Raw genomic sequence first — 27,787 nt, 5'->3', positions numbered from 1 at the left:
ATATTCTGGAATGCAATATTACTTTTTTTATTTCAGAAAAAAGCATTGTTAAAGACCACGGGAAAACGTGTATCGAACAGTTCTAAAAATTTGGTATCGGACAATTCAGTAACTTCGAGTGGTGTCAGTTATACATCAGACTACGGCATGAATCCGTAATGCCTGTTACGATAGTTAAGTACGTATGAGCTTGGCCGATACCTCCAGGGGTCAGTACTCGTGATGTGTGCTGGCCCGTGTGAGCAGCTGCTCGGCTTTCCGCAGGTCCAGCCTGTCGCCCCCGACGACGGCGGACGACTCGCGGCTGCACTCGGGCCCCTCCTCTGAGGAGGACTCTGCGGCTCCTCGCAGAGTCGCCGCCGGCAGCTCCATCCTCACACGGCTCGCCTCGCTCAAGCACGCTGGTCGGCAGGTAAGCTGCGCAACCGCCGTCTGCCTCGTGGTCTGCCGTAGTCATCTGTATACTACACCAACAACCAATTCCACTCTGATACAATAAAGTACATAGGCTATTTTCGTATTAGTTTTCTCCTCAGCTACCTTTATTGTTTACGTTATCTGCAATGGATTTCGAAGACTTTCATTACTTTCTCTTGACGTGCTTCGGTATCTTCTAATGTGGGAGATGTCTCATTCGTCGATGAGCCAAAACATTATGATCTGTTCAATAGTGGGCTGGTCGATCTTTGGACTGTAATACAGCAGCGATTCAAAGTGACGTGGATGTGACAAGTCCTTGGTAGGTCCCTACAGCTATGTGGCACAAGATGTTAACGCACAGGTGACGCATTTACCGTAAATGTAAAAGATGATCGTATGGCATTGTTGGCCGGGAGGCCCCATTTTGGGAAGTTCGGCCGCCGTATTGAAAGTCCTTTTTAGGTGACCACACGTCGGCGACTTGCGAGTCAATGATGATGAAAATGATGATGTGAGCTGAAATGGCGCCCGATAGTCTCCCAGAGGTGTTCCAAATCTGACTAATTTGTTGGCCGAAACAACAACGTCAGAGCACTATCATGCTCGTCAAACCACTCTCACATGATTCTAGCCTTGTGGTAGGGACGTTTATTCTCCAGGAAAATGCCATTGTGGTCGGTGAAGGTGAAAGGAAGTAGCGGTTCCACAATAATACTGACGTAACAGCAAACTTGAAACGTCTCTTTGAAAAATCAAGAGTGACAATACTGGTAAACCTCTTACGTTATTTGATTTTCAAACAGCTGAACAAAACTGAACCTACTCAGACATTTCTCTCTTTACCTATTCTGATCAACAGTAAACTGACACACAACATTTTTAGCGCAACGCAATCTGACTTTCAATAATTCCAACAAAAGAATGGCCCTGACTAACTATAACCTATACCTTTCATGAATCACTTACCTCACAAAAATCTTCGTTACTCGAACTACTGCAATACAGCGTGCGCCAATACTGCCAGCTAAATAAAAGATTCTAACTACTGAAGCCACTAACTACTGATAGGCATAGTTAGCAAATGAAAGATTTTGATGGAGAACAAACAATGTATTTACCTTAATAGTTTACCGGCAGAATTTTGAGAGTGGACGATCTGGACGTGTATCCGTCAGAAAAACGAAATTTGTAAGACCGGATGTCATGAAAATATATATATTTTCATGACATCCGGTCTTACAAATTTCGTTTTTCTGACGGATACACATCCAGATAGTCCACTCTCAAAATTCTGCCATCTCTCTCCCCACATCCACCACTGCTGGCGGTTCAGCTCCAACTGCGCAACGCTACGCGTTGTTCACATCCAACTGCCCAACGCTACAATAGCCAAAAATTCCAACAATGCAAACCAGCCACAGACTGCATAGAGCACAGTCAGTGATTTTCATACAGAGCGCTACGTGGCGTTACCAACATAAAAACCTAAACAGCCTACTTACAAACTTTGCAAATAAGGCATCCGCAGCCGAAGGCACGCATTCATGAAAAATAAATCACATACAGTTCTTGTATGAACCTGTAATAGTACTGTAGGTCATACAACGCATATTCAGGCACATCTAAATAAAGAAGAATAGCACTCTGGGAATTAAAAAGTTTAAAAGAATTTTTAGAAATGTCACTAATCTAGCGAGAAGATAGTATAACGTGAATGTATGTCCGAAGGAACTTGCATCGTAATTCGTAATAGCACAGGCACTGCAAAATCATACTTATCTGGCGACATCAGGCAATCCACTTTCAAGTAAAATGTCTCCCCTGTACAGAATATACATAATGGATGTACGAGTACAGGCTGTAGAAGACACATGGTTGACGACGTATGGAAGTTTGGGTCGGGTTGCGAGACGTGCACCGATAACCAAATGGTACACATTCGGCCTTTGGCTGTGGAACGGTGCCGTACGTCCCGGCCGCTCCGAGTCGCGTTTCCGGGTCTATTCTTGTTTACCACTACGCCACGTTAGTGTTGTGTATCGTGCTAATGTTCTTGACAACCGATGGCTCTTTCTTATTGGAAAGCCAGGAACAATCTGCAGTTTGACGCAACATACTCTAGACCCAAGGCCCATGAAGTACAGAGATTTTTATGAGACGTGATACGTGTTGGTCCGGAAGAGCTGCTGGGTATCCACTTGTCTATCGTCTCCAGCGTTATGTATCTTAAGCCCACTGTCGATAAGGCCTGAGACAAACTTCTCAGACGCTCGACGGAAGGTTACAGATTCTGCCACTCTGACGCAAATGTGGATGTGGTAACGCTTGAACGCACTAAACGGGGAATGCAAAATGTGCGCGTGTTGGAGCTAGCATTTGCATTTCCAGCAGATTTCGTCTCCCTTTCTCTCCGACCTTACGGCACAGTCCTCGGTCATACGGCCAAAAAATGGAAGACATTCGAAACTTACCCTGTTCTTAACGTGTGCGACAAGTCCGTATCGAAGAGCACCGCCGTATCCGGAACCGACAAAAGGAGAGAAAGCCGCACCTTTTATGCCGAAGAAATAGCACTGCTCTTCCAGCGAAAGGTAAAGGTCCCGAGTTCGAGTCTCGGTCTGGCACACAGTTTTAATCTGGCAGGAAGTTTCATGGATTTCTCTTGTGCGTCAATAACTATATTTACACTACATAGTTACATTTGTAGCAACTGTCTGTATCGCTTTGTATTATATTTTAAGAACCGTTCTTGCTTCACTGCAAAATTCATAAAGAAATGGAGTTACGAAGTTTTCATTGCATATTGTCGATACGTAATACATGCCCCTGTCCTTTAATCAGATCCGCACAAGTCTTACGACTGCCGATAAAAGCCGAACTGATTCCAATATTCGACGGTGCATCCATGTATGCCAGCAATAACAATAATTGTGTGCTTAAAAGTCAAGGGAAAGCGTTAATATTTTGATTATCGTCTACTTTTGCATTACATTCAATCGATAATCTTCTTCTTTTGCTACTGCCTTTATCCAGCATTGGGCGCAGGGTCGACAGGGTTAAGTACGGATTTGGCATAGTTAAGTTAAGGGGTGGGCGGATGCCCTTCCTGCCGCCACCCCGTTCCCCCCCAGGACGGAATCAGTGTACCCCCGCTGTCTGTGTCTAGTGTAAATCGTGAAATAGTGCGAATGTGTTTCAAATGTCGGCGAGTCGTGTAACTCAGGCGGGACGTGGGGACCAGCCCGGTATTCATCTAGTAGGATGTGGGAAACCGCCTAAAAACTACATCTAGGCTGGCCGGCACACCGGCCGCCGTCGTTAATCCGCCGGGCGGATTCGATCCGGGGCCGGTGCACCTACCCGAGTCCAGGAAACAGCGCGTTAGCGCTCTGGGCTATTCTTGCGGGTACATGCAATCGATAATATTATTATTTAAATTATTATTACTGCCTATTCGAGACACAGTGACGCTATCAATATTGGCTGGAATGCACCATGGAGACGGGAGATGTATGATATCTACAAGAGCTACAGATCTTGACATGGTGATCTTCCTGGTTTGTCACAGAATTACATTTGCATTTTATTTCCCCTGCAACAGCAACATCGCTTTTGTAGAGCAACGGTTCTGAAAGCGTCCACTGAGTCCTGTGGCTCCACAAGAAGGGCTCCGTGAGAATAATGTCAACCTAAAGAACAAAGCACATAAAGTTTTGCAACACGCCAAGAAAAACAAGTCTTATAAATATCACATCAGCGTTGGTTTTATATCAAACAGAAGAATTTAGCTTGTACGAGTAGGTATGTGGCGCCTCATATTCGCCCCTACACACGCTCGCAGCGGCCGTGCTGATGCTTCCTCTGTCTCTCTCTCTCTCTCTCTCTCTCTATCTGTCTCTTCTACAAGCACAGCGAACATTCCACTAAGCTCTTTCCATCCCTTTCTCGTCCACAAACACTTCTAACTGCCTCGAAGGACTTCGTCGCTTTGCTATCTGCGCTTCACTGCCTCAGGTTATATAAACCCGCACAGCGCAGCACAGAGTATTCGGGTTTCCGATTGCATCGTGCAGTCCATTTCAGTACGGCGAATGCGCGCACCATTCTCCGAGCACAGTATATTCGATTCGTGTTTGTTATTGACTATCATTATAAAATTTTCTATCTTATTCTATTCTTGCCGTATCGTTAAATTAAACTTTTGATTCTAAGAGATGGTACTGAGTGGTGCCTTAAAGATGCTGCAACAAAATCTTTTGTCGAAAGTTCAAAGGTGGTTCCCCTGGAAGAGGCATCAAATGGTTCAAATGGCTCTGAGCACTATGGGACTTAACATCTGAGGTCATGCGTAGCACTAAAAGTGAAGTGCGGAAAATTTTGTGTTACGGTATGAGATTGGTTTTCGTGTTTTGGGTGTTGTTGCCTTATTCCGCTTAACAAAACGCTTAATGCGGAAGGATATCAACACACTTGATAGCATTGTATACTGTATAGAATGAAGGAACAGTTCGAAGACGATGGTTAATTGCATCTGCATGACAGGGCACCCTGCCATAAAGCAGAACCTCTGAGGACAATAGTATTTCGGAAATCAACTGACTTGTCCAGAGTCCCGACCAGAACACAATAGATTACTTTCCGGAAGAGTCAGAACGTCTATTTCACTCCAGATTCCAGCGTTCAACAACACTACCTTCTCTGGTTTCGGCTCTTCAGGGAGAATAGGTTGTCAGTCCCCACAGACATTCAGATATCTTTATATGAATGAATGTGTGGTCTCTGTTCTTTCGCACGTATCAGAAAAAAATTAACATTACACATTCTTTTAACTGCATCGCCTCGATGGGCAATGAAAAAACTACCTTCAGTGGTAAAGCACTGTTACATCCGACCTCCTGCGGGAATTTCAAAGCAGTTAGCACGGAGTACATGAATAGCGACAGCGGATAGCTGGCTCTTGGAGGGAATGTGGGTCGGCCGACAGGCATGCAGAGATAGTACGAGCAGTTGCGATAAAATTGTGTCCAGGCGGCGCAATGGTTAAAGCAAATGCCTAGAAAGTTTCCATCAGGAAGTCTCTTGAGACCCCTAAAGACAACAAAACCAGTATCTTATTAAACTGATGGAGCCTAAATCGGCTTGCGCTTCCCATTGTAATTCCTCGAATGTTTCCATACGTGGAGAGTATTGTTTAGAGTTCAGTTACATATATAAAGACCGTTCTTCCCTTTCAAGTTCCACCGGTCTGGCGAACAAGGTAGTTTGCGACTTCTGACAAAAATTACTTGTAGGCAACCGGTGGAACATAAATAGCAGGCCGGCTGGTGTGACCGAGCGGTTCTAGGCGCTTCAGTCTGTAACCGCGCGACCGCTTCAGTCGCAGGTTCGAATGCTGCCTCGGACATGGGTGTGTGTGATGTCCTTAGGTTAGTTAGGTTTAAGTAGTTCTAAGTTCTAGGGGACTGATGACCTCAGATGTTAAGTCCCACAGTGCTCAGAGCCATTGGAACCTTTTGAACCATAAATGGCAACATTACAAGTGGAACATTATCTGGAGGAATATCTTCACTGACATCCCGCCTAGTGCTGTCAGATGCACCTGGTACATGGAGGCCAATGATAGAATACCTACTAATAACAATCTCCACATCTCCTACCTGTACTACCTGTGGATTTGTGGACACTTTGATTCGCCGACTCACCTGTGGGACTGCTAAACAAATTACTGATCCTTTATCCAGGAGACTGGCAATCATCGATCGCTCCATCGAAAGACACATTGGAAGGACAGAACTTCTGTGGCCACAGAGGTTGCACTACTCCCGAACAAAATACAACGCTACGATCTGGATGCTAAGCCACACCATTGGTTACATCATTCAAAATCGGACAGCGAGTTTCGTGGACTACTGCTATTGTATTAAATATGAACATTTTAAAATCAAATACATAAGAAACTATCAGCTTCGATTGCAGTAATGAAACCAACCTTTACCTAGGTTTCAGCCCAAATAATTGAGCCTTCTTCAGAAGATATAACTGAATCTCTAATTTGCCTAAGAGGGTATGGTCTAGAAATAAAACTAAAACAGCCTAATTTCTAGACCATATCCTCTTAGACAAATTATAGATTCAGGTATATCTTCTGAAAAAGGCTCAATTATTTGGGCTGTAACCTACGTAAAGGTTGGTTTCATTACCGAAATCGAGGCTGATAGTTTCTTATATATTTGATTATCACGATTGCTGACTTTGCTGCAATGTTGAAAGTACAAAAATCAAACCTGACCTGTATTACCCTTCGAAGTACGGGAATATTTGAGACACCATGACAGCAAAATCTTGAACTAAGTACTGAGAATAAAAGAATTTAAAGTAAGCTCCGAGCGAACAGACATCGAGAAGAAGTTCCTTCATTTCATAGAGTAGTCTATGGTTTTAGCTATTTCATATATTCATTGAGAATATTTGCTTTATCATTATAGCTGAAACTTTTTACAGAAGAAGAAGGCGTTTAAGTTTATCACTAAAGGAAGACATTATTCTTTATTTCAAGAAGTGATCATTTATTACTTATTTCAAGTCTTCTGTTGCAGAAAAAACTAAAAGAACGAAAAATTAAAAGAATAAAAAAGGAAAAGATAAAAGGAAGGAAACTGCCTAAGGCGCCACGTCTAAGCTCTGATTTTCGAAAGGAACTGTGAGTTCGAATCCCACATTTAAAAAAAGTGGTAGAACACTGTAAAAAAGAAAAAGAAAAGAAAAAAAACAAAGAAAGCAGAAAAAGGAAGCAAGAGATCCTGGGTTCGAATCCCGGTAACGTCCCGATGCAATTGACATATATCTTTCCTTTTTCCACACTCCGCTTTCAATTTACGTAACTCAGATGTCTCCCCAGCAAAGTTCAAGCCGTCATAAAGGCGAAAGGTGGAGACAGACCATGCTGATGTGCAGTAATAAGCGTCAAGGTACTTTTGATCGATAGATATGTGCGACACGATACGGAGTAGCACGTGCATAGAGATTTAGGCCGTGCTAATAATAATGTTTTCGATGTTGTAGCTCTTGTTGCTTTCGGTGCTTGCCAAGAAAAAATCTTTCCGTATAAGACATGCTGTTACGTCCCAACCAGCTTGGAAAATCGCTACAGGCTCGGAAATGAACCGCGATACACCACGTACAATCGACAGTACTACCTTTCTTTTATCCATTTCAGTTTCTATTATCTCCCGCTAGAGGCGCTACATCTACAACTATTCGAAATTAATTCGTATATTGTCCGATAGAGGCGTTACCACAGACCTTGTTTATCATTATCCTTCCATCCGGACCGGTACTGAAATTTAGCGCACAAAGCGTATCCGCACAAACGCACACCCCTGCAGACGCCTACGCACGAGTACACCGTTGCTACCGGATGCGCAGCCCAGCGCGGCGTCGTCGACGGCGTCGAGCGACCGGCACAGCGACGCGGAGGCGGTCCCGTGCGGGCCGTGCTCGCCCACGGAGGCGCTGTCGCCGCCCCCCTCCGCCACCAGCTCGGCGCCGTCGCGCGGCGGCTCACTACTGCTGCGCGACAAGCTCAAGACGCTGGTTCACGCGCCCGCGCACACGCCGCCGCACACGCCCCCACCGCCCCCGCAGGCGCAGCCACCGCCCCCGACTGTGGTTCACGCTGCCACCGTTTCGGCCGCACCACCCGGTGAGTCTCTGCTGAACCAGCGCTACAGCTCCCGTAAGGGGAGTGTGTAAATGATTAATTTGTAATACTCTGTAACAGGTAGAACAGTGAAATTTATCTATTAAAATTTTTGTTAAAATGTATCAGCAATGTTGATTGTGTATTTAATGTTAAATTGTCTGTTAGATGCTAAAGATTAGGCTTCTTGTTCTAGATTGTGCAATACCAGACCTGCAAGCTGACGGTGCTTAACCGTAACTGTCGGTGACAAAATTCACCTGCGAGAGTGGATAGAGGAATCTAAATGCGATAAATGGAAAAAAATCTGAAACTTATTGTTGTCACAAAATCGGACAATGATCTTCGATGAAAAACTGATTGCTTTGAAACTAAAGTTGGTCCCTGTGAAATTTAGTTAAAGAAAGAATCTGTATTCCACACTATTTCGCTTATGTGGGTCGCCCTGAATAACGCCGTGCAAATTGCTTTCGTAGCTACAGCCCGTCTCAGTAACAGAACTGTAAAATCAAACTACTGACGTAGGCAAAGATGCAATGCGGTCTCTAGAAATATTGCTGTCATTCTTGGTTCATAATTTTTGAAAATGTTTTAAACTAAACCGAAAATTAAATGACTTGTGTTGTGGACATTGACTTTGGGATAAATGAACACAATAGCAGTTTCATATCATTTTACTTAAGAACATTCAGATAACGAAACTTCAGTAACAGTTCAGGATTCTCTGAAATCACGTAACTATAATCCAAGAATTACAAAAATTAAACTTCCCTTGAACAAAATTCCAAAATCTAATCTTAAATCCATTTCTCTCACAATGATCGATAAATCCTAACAAAAAATGAAAACCAAAAATATTCCTCATCTGGATGTCTGACGAACCCAGAATGCTGCATTATCAAACCGCTATCGCAAATAAAATAAATTTAATCATTACCTCTAATCCATTCTTCCCATAGAGTATAATTTTACCAATGTAAAAATCAGTTATTTTTCTCTCCACTTTAAATCTTCCATTAATCCGTAATTTTTTTTGAGTCATCTGTCTTCTGTCTGGTTTGATGCGGCCCGCCAGGAATTCCTCTACTGTGCCAACCTCTTCATCTCAGCACTTGGAACCTACGTCCTCAATTATCTGCTGCCCTACAAACTGGCCTCTTTTTCCGGGACTTTGGAGTAGAAACAGGTCTTTCTCTCCCCTGTATTTTCCCAGGTTTATTGGGATCGTGCCACCGACGCCTTGAAATCAAGGGGGCAGATGTCAGTTCTTGCCTGTCTATACAGCAACCAAGAGTTCACAATAGCCACATCAGTGAAATGAAAACAGACATGCAGGTATCACTGCCTGTTTCGTCGATGATTTGGATATAATCCTAGACACTCGCCCATCATATATACACCTCCCTGAATGGTTGAGGTACTCTGATGATCTTGTTCTCCTCCTTGCTCCAGAGCTGAAATTATGATTTGGGCTGTGCAAAAGCACAGGTAGAAGCAATATGCACACATTTATTGTAAAACCATTTTATTATGGTTATGCCCTCTTTACACACGACAAATACATAGTCCCCTCGTGCGCCCTTTCTCATGTCTTTCTCTGAAGAAAGTACTCACGGAGAACGTCGAAGCCGGTTTACTCGGCGTGTCCCAGTGCCCCAAATGACACTTTTTTTAGCTCCTGGAGTAGTGCGAGACTTGCAAATAAGTTGTCGAAAAATCCTTTGTGGTTCTTGTACTTCATATCGTCACAAAGTCGTAGAACCACATTAGCACAAACTTCAAACTCACTAACTGGCTCCCTCCCACCAGATCCACGTTGGTATACTTCAAAACGGTAGTCATAACTAGAAGAACCAGCTCTCACCAAGACTTTCAGTCCCCATTTCTTCGTATTGTTAGCAGCATACTGTTTCATATTCCTATGACCCTTGAAAAGTGTGATCTGCTCATCAATACACTTATGCTATTCAGCTTCTGCAGCATGGAGAAAGTTCTTTTGGCACACACTCCAGAAATGGACGGATTTTGTACAGACGATCTGTGTTGGTTTGATCCACTGCTGTATTATCCACAAAACGAAGAAAACGCAGTATGTTATCACATCAATTGACTGTTAAAGAGTTGGCTACTAAATTCATCCGTAGTCCTTCATCTGATGACCAGTATGATCGGGTTTGAGGGTATTTGATATATGTCATCACTATGTTCACACCTAGAACTGTTTTCACTTCAGCAACTGTCAATCCAAGATTCAATTTGCCATACTGAAGAGCATACAGATTAGTTTGAAACAAAGTGTGTTCCAAAATTTCGTCACAAATTATTTCTTTGAACAAATCAATAGGACTCTCTCCAATTACATTTATTTTTTTCCACACCTGTAAATTTTGGTAGTGGAACAGAATTACTGTCGATCTGCTGCCATTTGTAGTTTGAGAGCCATATTCTTTTCACTGATTAGGAACTTGCAGCATCACACGGAATTTCATTCTCACTGTCCGCAGAATCAAAACCATTGTCGTCAGAACTTGAACTTGTTTCTGCAATTACGTTTCTCGATGACTTCATCGTCAGTTTCGTCTGCTAGTGTGCACTCTGAATGACATAGCAACTCTTCGATTACTTCCTGTAATTCGAAATTTCGGGACTAATTATAGTACTTCGTGTGCCATAAATTATAAGATCTATGCTGAACTAAGAAACTATACTAAAAACTGTAAAATAAGAAACCAAATAAATGTTCCACTGTGCTGAGTTACTACGTCACGTAGTGAGACAGCTCACGACCAATGCCATTATCGCATGATGCACAGTGCGGTGGATAGATACCTTTTCCTTCATAGTGATCGTAAAAATATGTTTTGGCGATCTTTGATTATTTAGAAATGGATCAGTATCAGTCTAGATTCATTAAGAATTTTCTTACCCTGCATCTTGAATGCCCATAGAAGTCTTTCGCTGAAATACTACACGCTGGTACACGGCCACGCTTCGAGGACGCCATCTTGTCACTTGTGTTGTATTTACGCAAACAAACGCTCTAATAGTTCCGCTACCACCCTAAAGATGGTAGCACCAGGTGGACAGCGTCCACTGGAGTGGAGTGCACGCATTGGAGACTTAAAAATACAGTCACAGTGAAGGTAAAAGTTACCAATAACAGCCGTCCACTGCAGTGGACACAATGCACCACAGGGGACAACTTCAACTACTTTGTGGCAATCAAACCTGATGCTAAGTTTCTCGCCGTTCTCATTTCTGCTATTTCCTTTTGCTTTCCGGCAGGGTCAGGGATTTTCACCTGCCTCGAGATAACTGGGTGTTTGTGTTGTCCTCATCATTTCATCATCATTCACAAAAGTGTCGAGATTAGACTGAGCAAAGGTTTGAAATTTGAACAGCCGCTGATAACTGCGCAGTTTGGCGCCCGACAAACCAAACATCACCATCCTCATCATTCTCTTTACTTTCTTCTTCAATATACTCTCAGTCCATATTCTGTACTCATTAGATTGGTCATCCCATTCAGCAGATCATGTAATTCTTCTTCACTTTCACTCAGGATAACGGTGTCATCAGTGAATCTTATCACTGATATCCTTTCGCCTTGAATTTTATTCCACTCCTGGACCTTTCTTTTATTTCCATCATTGCTTCTTCGACGTACAGATTGAAGAGTAGGGGCGAAAGACTACATCCTTTTCCTCGTCCAGCCGACCGCTGTGACCGAGCGGTTCTGGGCGCTCCAATCCGGAACCGCGCGACTGCTATGGTCGCAAGTTCGACTCCTGCCTCGGGCATAGATTTGTCTGATGTCCTTAGGTTAGTTAGGTTTAGGTAGTTCTAAGTTCTAGGGGACTGATGACCTCAGATGTTAAGTCCGAAAGTGCTCAGAGCCATTTGAATTTTTTGTCCTACACCCTTTTTAATGAGAGCTCTTCATTCTTGGCCGTCCACCCTTATTATTCCCTCTTGGCTCTTGTACATATTGTATGAGGGTTGACCAGAAAGTAATGCACCACAAATTTTTTCTTCAACAGTTCTTTATTGAACGTAATGACAATTACACACACGAAAATATCGTGTTTTATCTACCACACCCTATTTTTTCACGTACTCTCTATCCCGTTCTATGATCCGCAGCTCAAGATCTAGTGGCTAGCGTTGCTGTCTCTGGATCACAGGATCATCCTGGGTTCGAGTCCCGGGCGGATTGAGGATTTTCCCTGCCCAGGGACTGGGTGTTTGTGTTGTCATCATTTCATCATCATTCGTGGATTGTGTAAAGATTGGGACTTTGTACGAGTGCTGATAATCTTAGAGTTGAGTGCCCCACAAACCAAACATCATCATCATCATCCCATTCTATGGCCCTCCTCCAGCCCGAAACAAGGAAGTGTATGCCCAATCAGCACCAATCCTTGTGCTGGTGGCGGAGCTAGTGCTTCACTGTGTGAATCACCTCCTCATTGTCCTCAAAATTTCTTTCACGAATAGCATCCTTTAATGGCCGGTGGAAGTCCAAGGGGGGCTAGGTCAGGGGTGTAGGGAGGATGGGGAAACACTGTCCAGTCCTGTTATTTTCGATGTGTTCAGCAGTCCTCACATTTGTGTGGGGCCGAGCATTATCGAGTTGCAGCAAAACATCTCCTTGGCTACTGTGGCGCCAAAGTCGCCAGAAGCGCATCTTGTGTTTTGCTAATGTGTTGGCATATGGTTCTGTATTAATGGTACCGTCTCTTGGTATCACATAAATGAGAGTCACACCCTCACCGTCTCAGGACACAGTGATTATGACCTCACCGCCGGAAGCACTTGCTTTGAATTTTTTCTTCTGTGGGGAGTGGGAATGGCGCCATTCGATTGACTGTCGTTTTGTTTCAGACTCAAAACGGTGAACCAAGGTTTCATCACCTGTAACAATCAGGGTCAACAAATCCACCCACTCAGCTTCAAAACGTTGCAACAAATGAAGACAATTGTTCTTTCTGAACTATTTGTGATCCACCTTTAGACACTGTGGGACCCTTCTTGCACACAGTTTTGAATATTCAAGAGTGCGGATAATTGCATCCACACTTCCTTTGCTGATTGACAGATGTAGCGCCAACTGCCGCGTCGTAATGCGTCTGTCCTTGCGAATAACATCAGCTCGATGCAACATGTCTGGTGTGACAGCCGTGAATGGTCTCACCGACCGCTGAAAATACTGGAGCTACACCGAAACGCCTTCTCATGACCTCACCTCCCGTGCCCAGCAACTAACTGCACTTCTGTCGACAGCAAATGCTCCGTAGACTTTGCATAAGCGTTTGTAAATATTCCCAACAGTTCCTTTCTCTGCAGTGAGAAATTCGATGACGGTACATTGCTTGAAACGTACAGCACCTACAGACGCCATTTTAAAACTGTTCTACTGCTGCGCTATCTGTCGGAAGTGACGGAAACTTGGCGCGCTCACTCAGGAGACTTCAGATAATACATACGTAACATTTAATACTCGTAGCATTGTTTTAGCTGAGAAAGAAAATGCAGTGCATTACTTTCTGGGCAACCTTCGTATACTACCCGTCTGTCCCTACAGCTTATCCCTACTCTTCTCAGAATTTTGAACACCCTACACCGTTTTACACCGTTGAACGCCTTTTCCAGATCGACAAATCCTATGAACGCGTCTTGATTTTTCTTTACTCTTGCCTCCATTACCAACCGCATCGTCACAATTGCCTCTCTGCTGCCTTTACCTTTCCTAAGGCCAAACTGATCGTCATCTAACACATCTTCATTTTTCTTTTCCATTCTTCTTTATGTTATTCTTCTCAGAAACTTAGATGCCTGAGCTGTTAAACTGAATGTGCGATGATTCTCGCAGTTGTCAGCTCCTGCAGTCTTCCGAATTGTGTGGATGATATTTTTCCAAAAGTCAGATGGTATGTCGCCTGACTCATACATTCTCTAAACCAACGTGTAGTCGTGTTGTCACTTCTCCCAATTATTTTAGAAATCCTGATGGAATGTTAGTCTTATTTGATCTTAAGTCCTCCAAAGCTCTCTTAAATTCTGATTCGAAACTGGATCCCATATCTCTTGTAGATCCACTCCTGTTTCTTCTTCTATCACATGATCTTTCCACCTATCCAGTCTCTCCTCTGAATTTAACAGTGGAATACATGATATACCTTTAATGTTACCACCCCTACTTTTAATTTCATCGAAGATCGTTTTGACTTCCCTATATGCTGAGTAGTCCTTCCGAGAAGCATTTCTTTTTCGATTTCTTCACATTTTTCATGCAACCATTTCGTCTTAGCTTCCCTGCACTTCCTGTTTATTGCATTTCTCAGCAACTTGTATTTCTGTATTCTTGAATTTCCATGAACATTTTGGTACTGCCTTCTTTCATCGATCAGCTGAAATATTTCTTCTGTTACCCATGGTTTCTTCGCAAATACCTTCTTTGCATATATTTTTTCCTTTCCTACTTCTGTGATTGTCTTCAACTCTACTATCTACTGGACTATTCTTTATTGCTGTATCTATAGCCTTAGAGAACTTCCAACATATCTCACCATGCCTTAGTAATTCTGTATCACACTTCTTTGCGTATTGATTCTTCCTGACCAATCTCTTAAACTTCAGCCTACCCTTCACACTACTACGTTGTGATTTGAGTCTATATCTACTCCTGGATAAGTCTTATAATCCAGTATTTGATTTCGGGCTATCTGCCTGACAATGATTCGTAATATAATTGTCAAAAACCTCCCTTGTTTGCTGCCTGCTGCTACGAAACCAAAACTTGACTGTTCAGATCTAAGACCAAAGCTCAACTGTCTGTCTCTCCTCCTTTATTCATGATCAACAGATGAATTTCGTGCACATCTTCCCAAAGCAAGGATCATCTGTAACTCATCTCTGTGCAGCGCTGCTTCTCTTCCGAGGCTGCGTCCGCTTGTCTAAAACGTGTAAGCAATGCAAACCTTACGAATGCCATCCCAGACATCCAAAAAAAGAAAAATTCGTATGAAAATTTAGACGCACACTTTTCAATGGCTCCACAGTGCCTTAGTGTTTCTTTTACCAGGCGAGTATGGTCGACAACGTGTGACCACCACAAGACTGACTCACCGTATTGTGGGGAAAGCGCATAGTAGCCCCTAAATATCTGCGCCTGTCATCCTAGAACATGTAATAGACTTCCTGCAACATTCTGCGTGATTCCACACCATTACTCGGAGAATTACCGTTCCATGCGAAGGCTCAACACAAAATGCTGCGTTTAGAGCGAAGCCGTGAACAGAAATAATGGAGTGTTGATGAATTGTGCCGCATTGTGTTCAGCGAAGAATCGCTGTGCTACACTACCCCAGAAGACCGTCATCGACGTGTGTGGTGGCGACCCTGTGGCACATTCCATTTTGAAGGGGCATAGCGGTGACGTGGTGTGGGTATCATCGTATATGACTTCGGGTCAAGGCTCGTACTGATTGATGGAACACTGACGGCACAGCAGTATATCACGGACGTCTCGCGTCATCCCTCATACAGTAGTGTCGTGCTCGTCCACATATGGTACGTTTCTCTGTGGTCTGTATATTGTTAATGTGCTCCCTTGTCCGACTAGATTCCCAGATGTGTTTCCAATATGGGACTAGATCTGATATCAACTCCATCCCAGTGCCGTTAACCAGGATATCACGGACCAGTTACAACACTTGTGAACCGGCTTGTCTCAGCAAAGAGGATACAGCGACTTTATGACATCGTTCTCAACTGAATGAGCGCATCCATCCAAGACAGAGGGGGCTGCAACGTTTTGCTGGTAATTGGGTTCATACTGCCCACTTCTTTGTAAATTTGACTCGATTTTCGTCAGTGTGATAACATCACATGCTCTCTCAATCTGTGTACTTTCATTTCGTCTGTCCCTCCCCTTCAGGATGCTTTAATTATTTATTTATTTATTTATTTATTTTTGTTAGGCAGTGTATATAGTCCAGCCAGGTAGATTGTTCCATCTACAGTGTATCGAACATTGCTATCCAATTTCTAACCGTATAACATTATCTGAACATTTAAAGGAGACCAACCAATCCGTAAAAGAGATTAGCGACAGCATAAAAGTAAGTCACACTGCAGTTAAATATTTGCAGAAAAGAAAAAAGCTTCAACATTTATTAAATGAGCAGAATGAGTTCAATCCGAACAGGTTGTGCCGCTTGTTTGCTGAGGTTTTATAGCAAATTATGTCAGGATGTGATTTGTAAATATAGCTATGAATCTTACGTTCCAAATGAGATGTGAAGACTTTTACAGCCGGTTGTCTCAGTTACTAGTGAATCCTTCGGGTTGAACGGTCTTGGTCAAAGAAATGTTTTCGTTCCCGAAGCTGCGTTGAACATCTTCAGACATGCTTCTGGTTCCCTGGAGGCTTGTCGGCTGACGAGAGAGACGTAGGAGAGAGGCAGCAAACTACGAAAGGGGCGTGGTAGAAGTCTGCGCGTGATCGACAATGATAATCGCTGTCATAAGTCGCCTTAACGATCGAACTTTCATGTGTCAAAGATGCAACTTACCTAACAATTCAGTACAGCTGCTGTCCAGACGTTTCTAAGTTTTATATCTTCTTTTTTTCTGTAAATACTATTCCCACGTTTATGTTTTTCAATCACTTCTCTAAAATTCCGGGGATAACACGTTGTCTTTGTAGATAAAATTTTGGTGTCGAGAAACTTCATGATTTCCTGACTGGACTAAATACGGTGCTACAACTGAGCTTTCTATTTTTTATTAGGTAAAGACTTTCATATTTCTTCGGATATATTTTCACGCTTCTCTTTAGAGTTCCAATATAGACGTTAACATACGTACTTGTACACTGCTTGCCGACAGAGGAAGTCATTTATCCTTTACAAGTATGGTGGTCTGACATATAAGTTTTATTAGTTTAAAAACCAGTCTGAAGTCACGTTTCTACAGTAAATTCTTACCGATCTGTTAAATTACTTGTTTAAATAAGGGGGAGATAAACTGTGTTCTTGCGTTGTTGTTTCTTATCCTTGTCCCTCGGTGTACTGTTATTTTAGCGCAGAACTCTACTTCCTTTTCTGTATAGCAATTCTTCTTGAAAAACTGCTTCAGATGTTTTGGTTCGTCTTGTGTATGTTCCGGTGTTAATATTCTTCAGTCTGTAGCAGCTAGAGTTTTAATGACATCCTGCTTTTGCCGTGAGTGACAGATGGTCATTAAGTTAGGATTATCTCTGCCGATCACATATAAACTTCTACCACGAGCTTAGTCAGCAATCGATGATCACGTGACAGTCTGATACCAGTTAAGGCCCCTACACAGGCACAAAGTTATCTTGCTAACGTCCCGACCGACTGCACTCAGCGATTACGGCGACACCCTTTTCTTGTTATTTGTTTGTCTGAAGTTCATTGAGTTTGTGTTCTAGAGACCCTGCCTGGTTTTACACAGAAACAAAATCGGGGCTTTTCTTTGGCTGCTTTAGAGGTAATAGGGCGAAACAAAAATAGCTGTGGGCAAAGAAGTGGCTTATGTAAGGAAAGAAATTCACCACCTTCTGTTACTGGGATCCGATGATTTCCGTAATTATCCAAGAATGGATGAATCATGCCTTAAGGAGCTGCCGAATATCACCAAAGCATTCTTAACGAAAAAGAATACGCTCATGAGAGAGGCTGTAAGCTGTGAGGGAACGTTGCTAGCTACACTGTGATTTCTATCCAGTGGCAGAAGTCAAGAGAACCTCAAATTCAGTGTTGTTGTATCCCCACAAATATTAACAATAATCATTCCTGAAACCTGCAGTGTGACTTATAGTTGACTGAGATAATACATAATGGCAAAGTGAAATAAATAAAACAAAAGACTTCTGTATAGACGTTATTAATTTATTTCTGTATATAGCATTAAGGTGGAGCTATAAGTTTAAGAAACTCACTTCAACTACACATGGTGGGGGCACACATGATCTAATAAATAGTACAACACATACAGAGGAAAAGAAGCATTTAGCAACTGTTACACATGTGAAAAAAAATGTCTCCACACTTTGCTCTTCATAGCAGACGCCCTGGATATTTGCTAGAATTTTTTAACACTTATAACGATGAAGTAAGTATGTTTTATGAATTAACGTCCATTAACTGTCGATAAGTCGGATTTTGGATTTCATTTCCAATAAGGATCGGAAATAAAACCTAAAAAGAGAAACTTCTCTGTATGGGCCTGACGAAAAATTATGGATTTGTTAAAAAATAAGAAAAAGTGCTTCATTTCTTGCATCTGTATTGCTAAGCTCCTCGCATGGAGTGTCGAACAAACATCTGCAAATCTGCATTTCTCCAGAAACTCTGTCAAAGTTTCGTCCGCCTCGCACCTTGTCATGTATATTAGAACTGTGTATGATCCCTCGCGTAGTGACAAAAGCCGAACTTTTATCGGGCGGTTGTCCTGACAGCGCTACAGTTGGCACAATTTATTGACAGAGTGGAGTATGTGTGCAGTGGAAGAGGGGGTGGGGGGGGGTTGTCGGTAGAAGATGTTCCTGCCCGCCCGACCCCCGCCCGACAAGTTTATCGGTCTGCCAAACCGCGTACACAAGTCCAATTTGTCGGTCGGTTGGTCGGTCGGTCGGTCGGTTGGTCGGTGTTTGTGCAGGGCAACTTCATACATTATCTACAGCGCTCCATAGCGAACAGTGTGTTTCTTTAAGGGGGTGACACGCTTAGTCCAGTAAGCGTGCACTGTCCGGCCATAACGCAGTGGCCCTTGCAGCAGGCGAACTTCCGCGGCCGGGGCTGGTGAAGAAGCAGCCGTCGTGGACGATCCTGAAGCGCGCGGCCATCGTCTCGTCCTCGGGGTCCCGCGAGGACGAGAGCAGCGACGCGAGCGCCGTGTCCGCCCCCGCGGCGCTCGACCGCACCGCCGCCGAGGGTGGAGACGCCGCCGCCGAATCCGACCTGGTGCCGGGGGCCACGCCTACCGACACGCCCTCCTCGCCTGCGCGCCACAAGGTAGGTAGCCGCCTGCCCTCGCTATACTGGCCACGAACTCTCATCCAGTGACACAAGACAGGAAGGGAGTTGTGACGGCTCATTTAGTGAGGCTTTAAACTCCATACCGGTCATTCTTACGTTGAAGGGGGAATGTGGGAAACCTGGTACCTTGGTTGCTAGGAAAATATCTCTCTAGATAATGGTCCCCAGAGAAAGATAAGAGACGGTGAATATTGCGCCGCATCCCTGGGAAGCCGGAATGCCGATTTACCTAAATGGGCAACCTACAGTTCACAAGACTTGGTGCCAACGTGACGTTTTCAGCGGCACGTGCAGCTATCGAAGACCGCAGGAACTGCACTTTAGTTAGCGTTCGATGCAGTGCCCTCAGGAGACTATCAGACCAATTGTGTGATTGGATTGAAGAGTTCCTAGATTACAGAACTCAGCATGTCATTCTCAATGAAGAGAAGTCTTCCGAAGTAAGGGTGATTTCAGGTGTGCCGCAGGGGAGTGTCGTAGGACCGTTGCTGTTCACAATATACGTAAATGACCTTTTGGATAACATCGGAAGTTCACTGAGGCTTTTTGCGGATGATGCTGTAGTATATCGAGAGGTTGTAACAATGAAAAATTGTACTGAAATGCAGGAGGATCTGCAACGAATTGAAGCATGGTGACAGGAATGGCAATTGAATCTCAATGTAGACAAGTGTAATGTGCTGTGAATACATAGAAAGAAAGATCCTTTATCATTTAGCTACACTATAGCAGGTCAGCAACTGGAAGCAGTTAATTCCATAAAATTTCTGGGAATATGCATTAGGAGTGATTTAAAATGGAATGACCATATAAAATTAACCGTCGGTAAATCAGATGCCAGACTGAGATTCATTGGAAGAACCCTAAGGAAATGCAATCCGAAAACAAAGGAAGTAGGTTACAGTACACTTGTTCGCCCACTGCTTGAATACTGCTCACTGGTGTGGGATCCGTACCAGATAGGGTTGATAGAAGAGAGAGAGAAGATCCAACGGAGAGCAGCGCGCTTCGTTACAGGATCATTTAGTAATCGCGAAAGCGTGACGGAGATGATAAATAAACTCCAGTGGAAGACTATGCAAGAGAGATGCTCAGTAGCTCGGTACGGGCTTTTGTTGAAGTTTCGAGAACACACCTTCACCGAGGAGTCAAGCAGTATATTGCTCCCTCCTACGTATATATCGCGAAAAGACCGTGAGAATAAAATCAGAGAGATTAGAGTCCACACAGAGGCATACCGACAATCCTTCTTTCCACGAACAATACCAGACTGCAATAGAAGGGAGGACCGATAGAGGTACTCAAAGAACCCTCCGCCACGCACCGTCAGGTGGCTTGCGGAGTATGGATGTAGATGTGGAAACACTATATTCGATTAATAAAAACACATCGCTCTTGGTACGATTTATTATAATTAAACGTCACGAAATGATGTAGAGACGGTTAAAGACTTCAATGAGGTCTAAGTTACCGTATACAGGGCGAGCAACCGCTGCTTCATTGTGGTAAAATGTAAAGGTCGTGTGACTGGTGCCTCCCGTCTGGTAGACCGTTCGCCGGGTGCAAGGCTTTCGAGTTGACGCCACTTCGGCGACTTGCGCGTCGATGGGGATGAAATGAGGATGATTAGGACAACACAACACCCAGTCCCTGAGCGGAGAAAATCTCCGACCCAACCGGGAATCGAACCCGGGCCCTTAGGATTGACATTCTGTCTCGCTGACCGATTAGCTACCGGGGGCGGACTTCATTGTGGCGTAATGGTTACAAAGCATGGAGCTAAGACTTGCAAAAGTATCTAAGGAGCTGGTTCGCATCCTGCTGGATCTAACTTTTTTTTTTTTCACCTTCGTGTTCCTATAAAGTTCTGGGACTTTCTTATTAATTGAATAGAGGTATGTTCTGTGATATTTGATGTTAGGTACATATAAGATGTCTCTCTCTCTCTCTTTCTCTCTCTCTCTCTCTCTCTCTCTCTCTCTCTCGGGTTCGATTCCCGGCGGGGTCAGGGATTTTCTCTGCCTCGTGATGACTGGATGTTGTGTGATGTCCTTAGGTTAGTTAGGTTTAAGTAGTTCTAAGTTCTAGGGGACTGATGACCATAGATGTTAAGTCCCATAGTGCTCAGAGCCATTTGAACCATCTCTCTCTCTCTCTCTCTCTCTCTCTCTCTCTCTCTCTCTCTCAGCAGTTATCTGTCATTGTCGTTAATTTACAAATTAAGCATGAAACACGCAAATGCGAATAAATATGCGAAACTCATTGATCATCTGGTAAAACAGACTACCAATCACAAGACTTGGTGCAAACGTAGAGAAAAGACTGACACACTTGCTAAAGAACTGAGAGGCAACTTAGTCTCAACTGAATATAAGGTATACAAGACAGTTTACGAATTACTGCTTCTAGAACACTCCTTTTGCAAACAAACGTCTTTAACTGAAGCCCATTTTCTACCACCAGTACTACATTTTTCGTCATTTTATTGCTTTTTACCAACACCGACCAGTTTTCGAAGGATCCTCAACATGTTGTTGTTGGTAAGGTGAAGGATTGGTAAGCAGGACACATGGGCTGCTGGAGTGGAATGCTGACCCCATTTGAGGATACAAACATTTATTTTCATCACTTTAATTAAAAGAGAGCACTGGTAACAACACAATGATTAATTTGTATTTACAAATTGCGGTGACCTACACCGATTATTTATATGTATAAAAGCAATGAGAATAATTCAAAAAAATTGTAAAGAAAAAATAGCCTTACGGCCCCAACTTTAAATTAATAAAAAAATACTTTACACAAATATAACCTTAAAATATTCAATTATCAGGCCTCGTGATTATGAAAAATAACAATTTGTAAAAGCTATGAGCTTTCAGAAATACTCAAATAGCAAGATCTCATAAATACGTGAAGTAACTATTATAGGAAACATTCGGAAATGTGATGTTAGCCTGAAAGATCTACACAGCAGTCAGAACATTCTTAACGTTTGGCGTTCACACCGGCCGCGCGTCTGAATTCCGTGCTCGAGAGCTCAAGTGACAACAACAGGCAGGAGGGCCTGCGCACACCAATAACGGCTTCTAGAACACACAAACCCAGTATTCACATGGTTCACATGACTCTGAGTACTACGGGACTTAACATCTGTGGACATCAGTCCCCTAGAACTTAGAACTACTTAAACCTAACTAACCTAAGGACATGACACACATCCATGCCCGAGGCAGGATTCGAACCTGCGACCGTAGCAGTCACGCGGTTCCGGACTGAGCGCCTAGAACCGCGAGACCACCGCGGCCGGCCAAACCCAGTATTAATACACAGTTCACAAAAACCAATAGCCAACCACTGGGTAGCGCCAAATTCAGGAAGAGCTGTTAAACATTATAGTGTGACAGTCGCAGTTACTATTAAAGCAATAGTTCAGTACCAATCTCCAATGATATGAAATTTCCACTTTGCAAATTTATAAAGCGCTACTAGCTCATGCTGATAGTGACCAGACAATCCGCACACATTCTTAAATACCAAAGCACCGTTTGACGGCGCAAAATTTTTACTATTATAGTTGCCAAGTGGATCAAATGGCTCTAAGCTTTATGGGACTTAACATCTGAGGTCATCCGTTCCCTAGATTTAGAACTACATAAACCTAACTAACCTAAGGACATCACACACGTCCATGCCCGAGGCAGGACTCGAACCTGAGACCGTAGCAGCAGCGCGGTTCCGGACTTAAGCGCCTAGAACCGCTCGGCCACAACGACCGGCTATATTTGCCAACAAGGAACAAGTTTGCAATTCCAATTTAAATTAGCGGCGGTAGTTTTATACAGAGAATAAACTTTGATTCATAAAATTGACCAATTAACACACTAACAATAATAATAAAAAAAGGAATACCCGAATACCGGCCACACTTGTAATTCAAGGTAAATGCAACGGAACCAAGGCACAGCGCAGTTACATGGACTTGCAATACCAAGTATTTCAGACCCACGTTCAAGTGGTTTAAGGAATGACTAGCGAAAATCAAAGTGGCTACACGGACCAATCACATCCGAAAGTTCCACCGCAAAATGGCTCATCATTTAAAGTTAGCCGGCCGGGGTGGCCAGTCGGTTCTAGACGCTACAGTCTGGAACCGTGCGACCCCTATGGTCGCAGGTTCGAATCCTGCCTCGGGCATGGATGTGTGTGATGTCCTTAGGTTAGTTAGGTTTAAGTAGTTCTAAGTTGTAGGGGACTGATGACCTCAGAAGTTAAGTCCCATAGTGCTCAGAGCCATTTGAACCATTTTTTTTTTTAAGTTAGTTCAAATGGTTCAAATGGCTCTGAGCACTAAGGGACTTAATATCTAAGGTCATCAGTCCCCTAGAACTTAGAACTACTTAAACCTAACTAACCTAAAGACATCACACACATCCATGCCCGAGGCAGGATTCGAACCTGCGACCGTAGCGGTCGCGCGGTTCCAGACTGAAGCGCCTTTAACCGCTTGGCCACACCGGCCGGCTTTTAAGTTAGTCCAGGAGCTCGCGGTTAACAGGGGGGCCAGGGTAAACTCCTGCGCTCTCCTCAGGATTCGAGATAGACACGACTCTTAAACAGGGCCTAAGTTGACCAGATAGCGCTTCCGCACTCCACTTCCGCTCGCCGCCAGACCCAGGCTCCGGAATGTCAACACGTGCGTCTCCGCAGTACACCAAGCGCCGACTGACTACTCGCGGTGCTCCGTGCGCTGTCTTCACTCTGACACTGCGGCCGATCGAGTCTCCGTCATTGCCCGGACCGCATGTCCGCCACTGCACCCGGCCGAGTCTCGCTTCGCGAACCGCGGCCGTCCTAAATAGCGGGCGCTAGCCAACCAGGACGCCTCGAAGCGCGTAACTTCGACAGAGAAACTATCCTGCCAAGAGCATCGCAGGAAGTCATTGCTCGGTTGTTTTGAAGCGGCACGTGTACCTGCAGACGCCGAGCAGAGCAGATGCACCAGCAGCTGTAGCAAAGCAGCAATTGTCTGATATACAGTAATTTATAATGGTTTCTGTTCTTTTTCCATGTGCATCTGCAAAGAAGTGAACTATACTTGTGTATTTTTCTATGTAGAGTAGTGGTTAGCAAATTACTGTAAGTTTTTGTGTTTACGTGTATCTTGGGGCACATCCGTGTGTAAAATGGCTTCCTAATGTCACGCCACTAAGTTTAAATCTCGTGCTGGTACACACCATTTAGTTTGGATAAGTGCATTCTAGTTTGCACTTTTATCTCGTGCAGTAGCTTTCGGGTAAGCAGAGTTTCTAGAAACATCCACTTCAACAGAGAAAATTATTTCTACTTAAGAGCTTGTCGTCTCAAGGCATAGTGAGAAATCTGCAGAGTAGTTTTCAGCGTTTCTGTTTGTTATATTTTGCGCACATTCCAAACTCAGTAGCGCCATTTGAGATCTTACATCTATTTTTACTCACTGCGATATGGCTAGGGACTGTTCTTTTTGTGAGCGGACACGAGGAGAACTGTCTGCTGTCCGTAAACAGGTGGTATCAGCGTTGGCTATAGACGATATTCTTCTCGCTAATGGACTAATGCTCAAAGCTGCGGTGACATTGGGACGCTGGGGACGAGACCTGCGATATCTCTGGGCCCACTGGAATTCCCTGGTGATAAAGGTGTCGCTGCATCTTCTGATACGCAACGTGTGACCGGACTGCCCTCACTCGTGGTGGATTCACCTATCACTGGACGACAGGCGAAAGAGCGAGCAGGTCGCGCGGCTGGCTCCCTATGCCTTAATAACAGGTACGAGGTGCTACCCAGCGTTGATGACAATACTCTGAGCCAGCACGGGATGCCTCTCCTGTTGGGCCAGCGGCCGACTTTGCTGCCCAGTCCGGAGAATTGTGGAGGGTGGGTACGCTTATCGTTGGGAACTCCAATATTAGGCGGGAGATGGAACCCCTCAGGGAGGTAGCAGGCAAGGCGGGGAAGAACGCCAGTGTGCACCTGGTATGTTTGCCGGGGTTTCATCCGTGATGTGGAAGCGGCGCTGCCGGCGCCTATAGAGCGCACTGGGTGCAACTGGATGCATGTAGTGGCACATGTCGGCATGAATGACGTCTGCTACTGGGGTTCTGAGGGCATCCTAGCCTCCTTTGGGCGGATGGCCGATTTGGCGAAGGCAACTAACATCGCGCGCGAGGTACAGGCTAAGCTGTCTGTTGTAGCATCGCACCAAGGGTTGGTCGTGGTACTCTGGTTTGGAGCAGAGTGGAAAGTCGAAACTAGAGGCTCGGACGACTCTGCGACGGTATCGGATGCGAATTTCTCGACGTCCGCTATCGGATGTAGAATTTTAGGTTGGTTCAAATGGCTCTGAGCACTATGGGACTTAACATCTATGGTCATCAGTCCCCTAGAACTTAGAACTACTTAAACCTAACTAACCTAAGGACTTCACACAACACCCAGTCATCACGAGGCAGAGAAAATCCCTGACCCCGCCGGGAATCGAACCCGGGAACCCGGGCGTGGGAAGCGAGAACGCTACCGCACGACCACGAGCTGCGGACTAGAATTTTAGGGTTCCCCTTAATAGATCGGGGGTGCACTACATGCAGGAATCGGCTACTATGGTAGTGGAGTACGTGTGAGGTGTACACCGGGCTTTTTAAAGTTAGAGACGCCCCTCTCAGGATCAAAGACGATTCGCCTAACTAATTAGCCACAATGTCCCCAGAAAACTTTCGTCGTCACTGATCAGAGATGGAGATGGAAAAGTTAATACGATTTTAGTAAACTGCAGGGGTCGCACAATTAGTATTCCTTACTGAAGGTTATAATCCACAGGTACTATTAGGAACTTAAAGGTTCTTGATTCCAGACGCTAATGTCAACGAAATCCTGAGTTCAGGTTGGAATATGTATCGTAAGGAAAGGTTAGTCGCCAATGATGGAGGCGTGTTTATTGCAGCAAAGAATTCAATAAAATCTAGCGAGGTTAACACGGATTCCGATTGTGAATAATTCTGGGTGGAGTTAAATATCAAAGATCGGTCAAAAATGATAATCGGATGCTTGCATAGATCGCCTGGGTCAGAACTTCTAGTAGTAGGGCGCTTTAGACAGAACTTTCAGAACATCGTTAATAATTTACCTGATCATGCCGTTGTAATAGGGGGGCCTCATCTATCAAAACTGGTGTCAGAGACAGAGATTCGTGTGACATTGTTCTGGACGTCTCGTCCCAAAATTACTTTAAGCGGATAGTTAGAGAACCAACTCGTGAGGGTAACATCTTAGACCTGACAGAAAACGGACCTAAATTTATCGAAGCAGTTAAGTGGAGGAAGGTGTTAGTGATCATAAGGCTGTTATAGCATCAATGACAACGGGTCTTACAAAGAATCTTAAGAAAGCTAATAAGATATTTTTGCTTAGCAAGAGTGACAGTATACAAATTTCAGAGTATCTGAGAAATCAATATCAAATATTTGGTGTTGAGAAAGAAAATGTAGAACACAAATGGAATAAATTCAAAGGAATCGAGCAATATGCCCTAGACAAATATGTTGCGAGTAAGGTCGCAAGGGATGCGAAGGACCCACCATGGTTTAATAGCCGTGTTATAAAACTGCTATGTAAACAAAGAGAACTTCATCTCATATTAAAGAAAAGTAAAAACCTAGCTAACAAAAACTGAACGAAGTGAAAATGAGAGTAAGAAGAGCAATGAGAGAAGCGTTCAGTGACTTTGAAAGTAAAACTTTGGCAACCGATCTGAGAAAGACCCTAAGAGGTTTTGGTCGTATGTGAAATCAGTAAGTGGGTCAAAATCATCTATTCACTCGCTCACTGACTATACTGACACCGAAGCGGAAGCTAACAGAGAGAAGGCCGAAATACTGAATTCGGTCTTCCGAAATTGTTTCACCGCGGAAGATCGTAACACAGTCCATCGTTTTAATCGTCATGAGAAAGTCGGAATGGCAGATATTGTGATGGCCGATCGCAGAATAGAAAAACAACTACAATCGCTTAATAGTAGAATTTTTTTAAAAAATCAATACTTCCTAATCTCTTCCTTATCTATAGCACAGTCTACATGAGTACACAACTTCCCATATTTGTAAATAACGTAACTTTGAGGTTAACGTAAAAGTAAAGAAAAATCGTAATATCCTGTTCTTTCTACTTGAGGTGTGTGCTATTATTCTGACCGTCCTGTTCAAATGGTTCAAATGGCTCTGAGCACTATGGGACTTAACTACTGTGGTCATCAGTCCCCTAGAACTTAGAACTACTTAAACCTAACTAACCTAAGGACATCACACACATCCATGCCCGAGGCAGGATTCGAACCTGCGACCGTAGCAGTCGCGCGGTTCCGGACTGCGCGCCTAGAACCGCTAGACCACCGCGGCCGGCGACCGTCCTGTTCGCCTCAAGTATTGGGAACTGAACGATCATAAAAGTCGATGGTCAGCTCCTTTCGTTTTCGATATAGCGTGTGAGGTCCAAATGGCGTCATGTAATGCACCAAGTGTTTTGAACTGTAGGTTACCCTACTTAAAGCCGTCGTTACACGACCACTCAT

At 44.0% G+C, this 27,787-nt stretch overlaps 1 protein-coding gene across 1 annotated transcript in view; it reads left to right on the top strand.

The window, feature by feature from the left end:
* The window catches only part of LOC126419513 (uncharacterized), a 730,476-nt gene that overhangs the window by 586,215 nt on the left and 116,474 nt on the right, over positions 1-27,787 (top strand). Inside the window, exons 15-18 of the mRNA XM_050086703.1 lie at positions 37-155; positions 265-412; positions 7,846-8,045; positions 18,882-19,161. Of these exons, the coding sequence (XP_049942660.1) occupies positions 37-155; positions 265-412; positions 7,846-8,045; positions 18,882-19,161 (747 nt within the window). The remainder of the gene's footprint in view (positions 1-36; positions 156-264; positions 413-7,845; positions 8,046-18,881; positions 19,162-27,787) is intronic.

This window comes from Schistocerca serialis, chromosome 9, assembly GCF_023864345.2.
Source record: "Schistocerca serialis cubense isolate TAMUIC-IGC-003099 chromosome 9, iqSchSeri2.2, whole genome shotgun sequence".
NCBI classification, from domain to species: domain Eukaryota; kingdom Metazoa; phylum Arthropoda; class Insecta; order Orthoptera; family Acrididae; genus Schistocerca; species Schistocerca serialis.
This window is presented reverse-complemented; position numbering and strand designations above follow the sequence as displayed.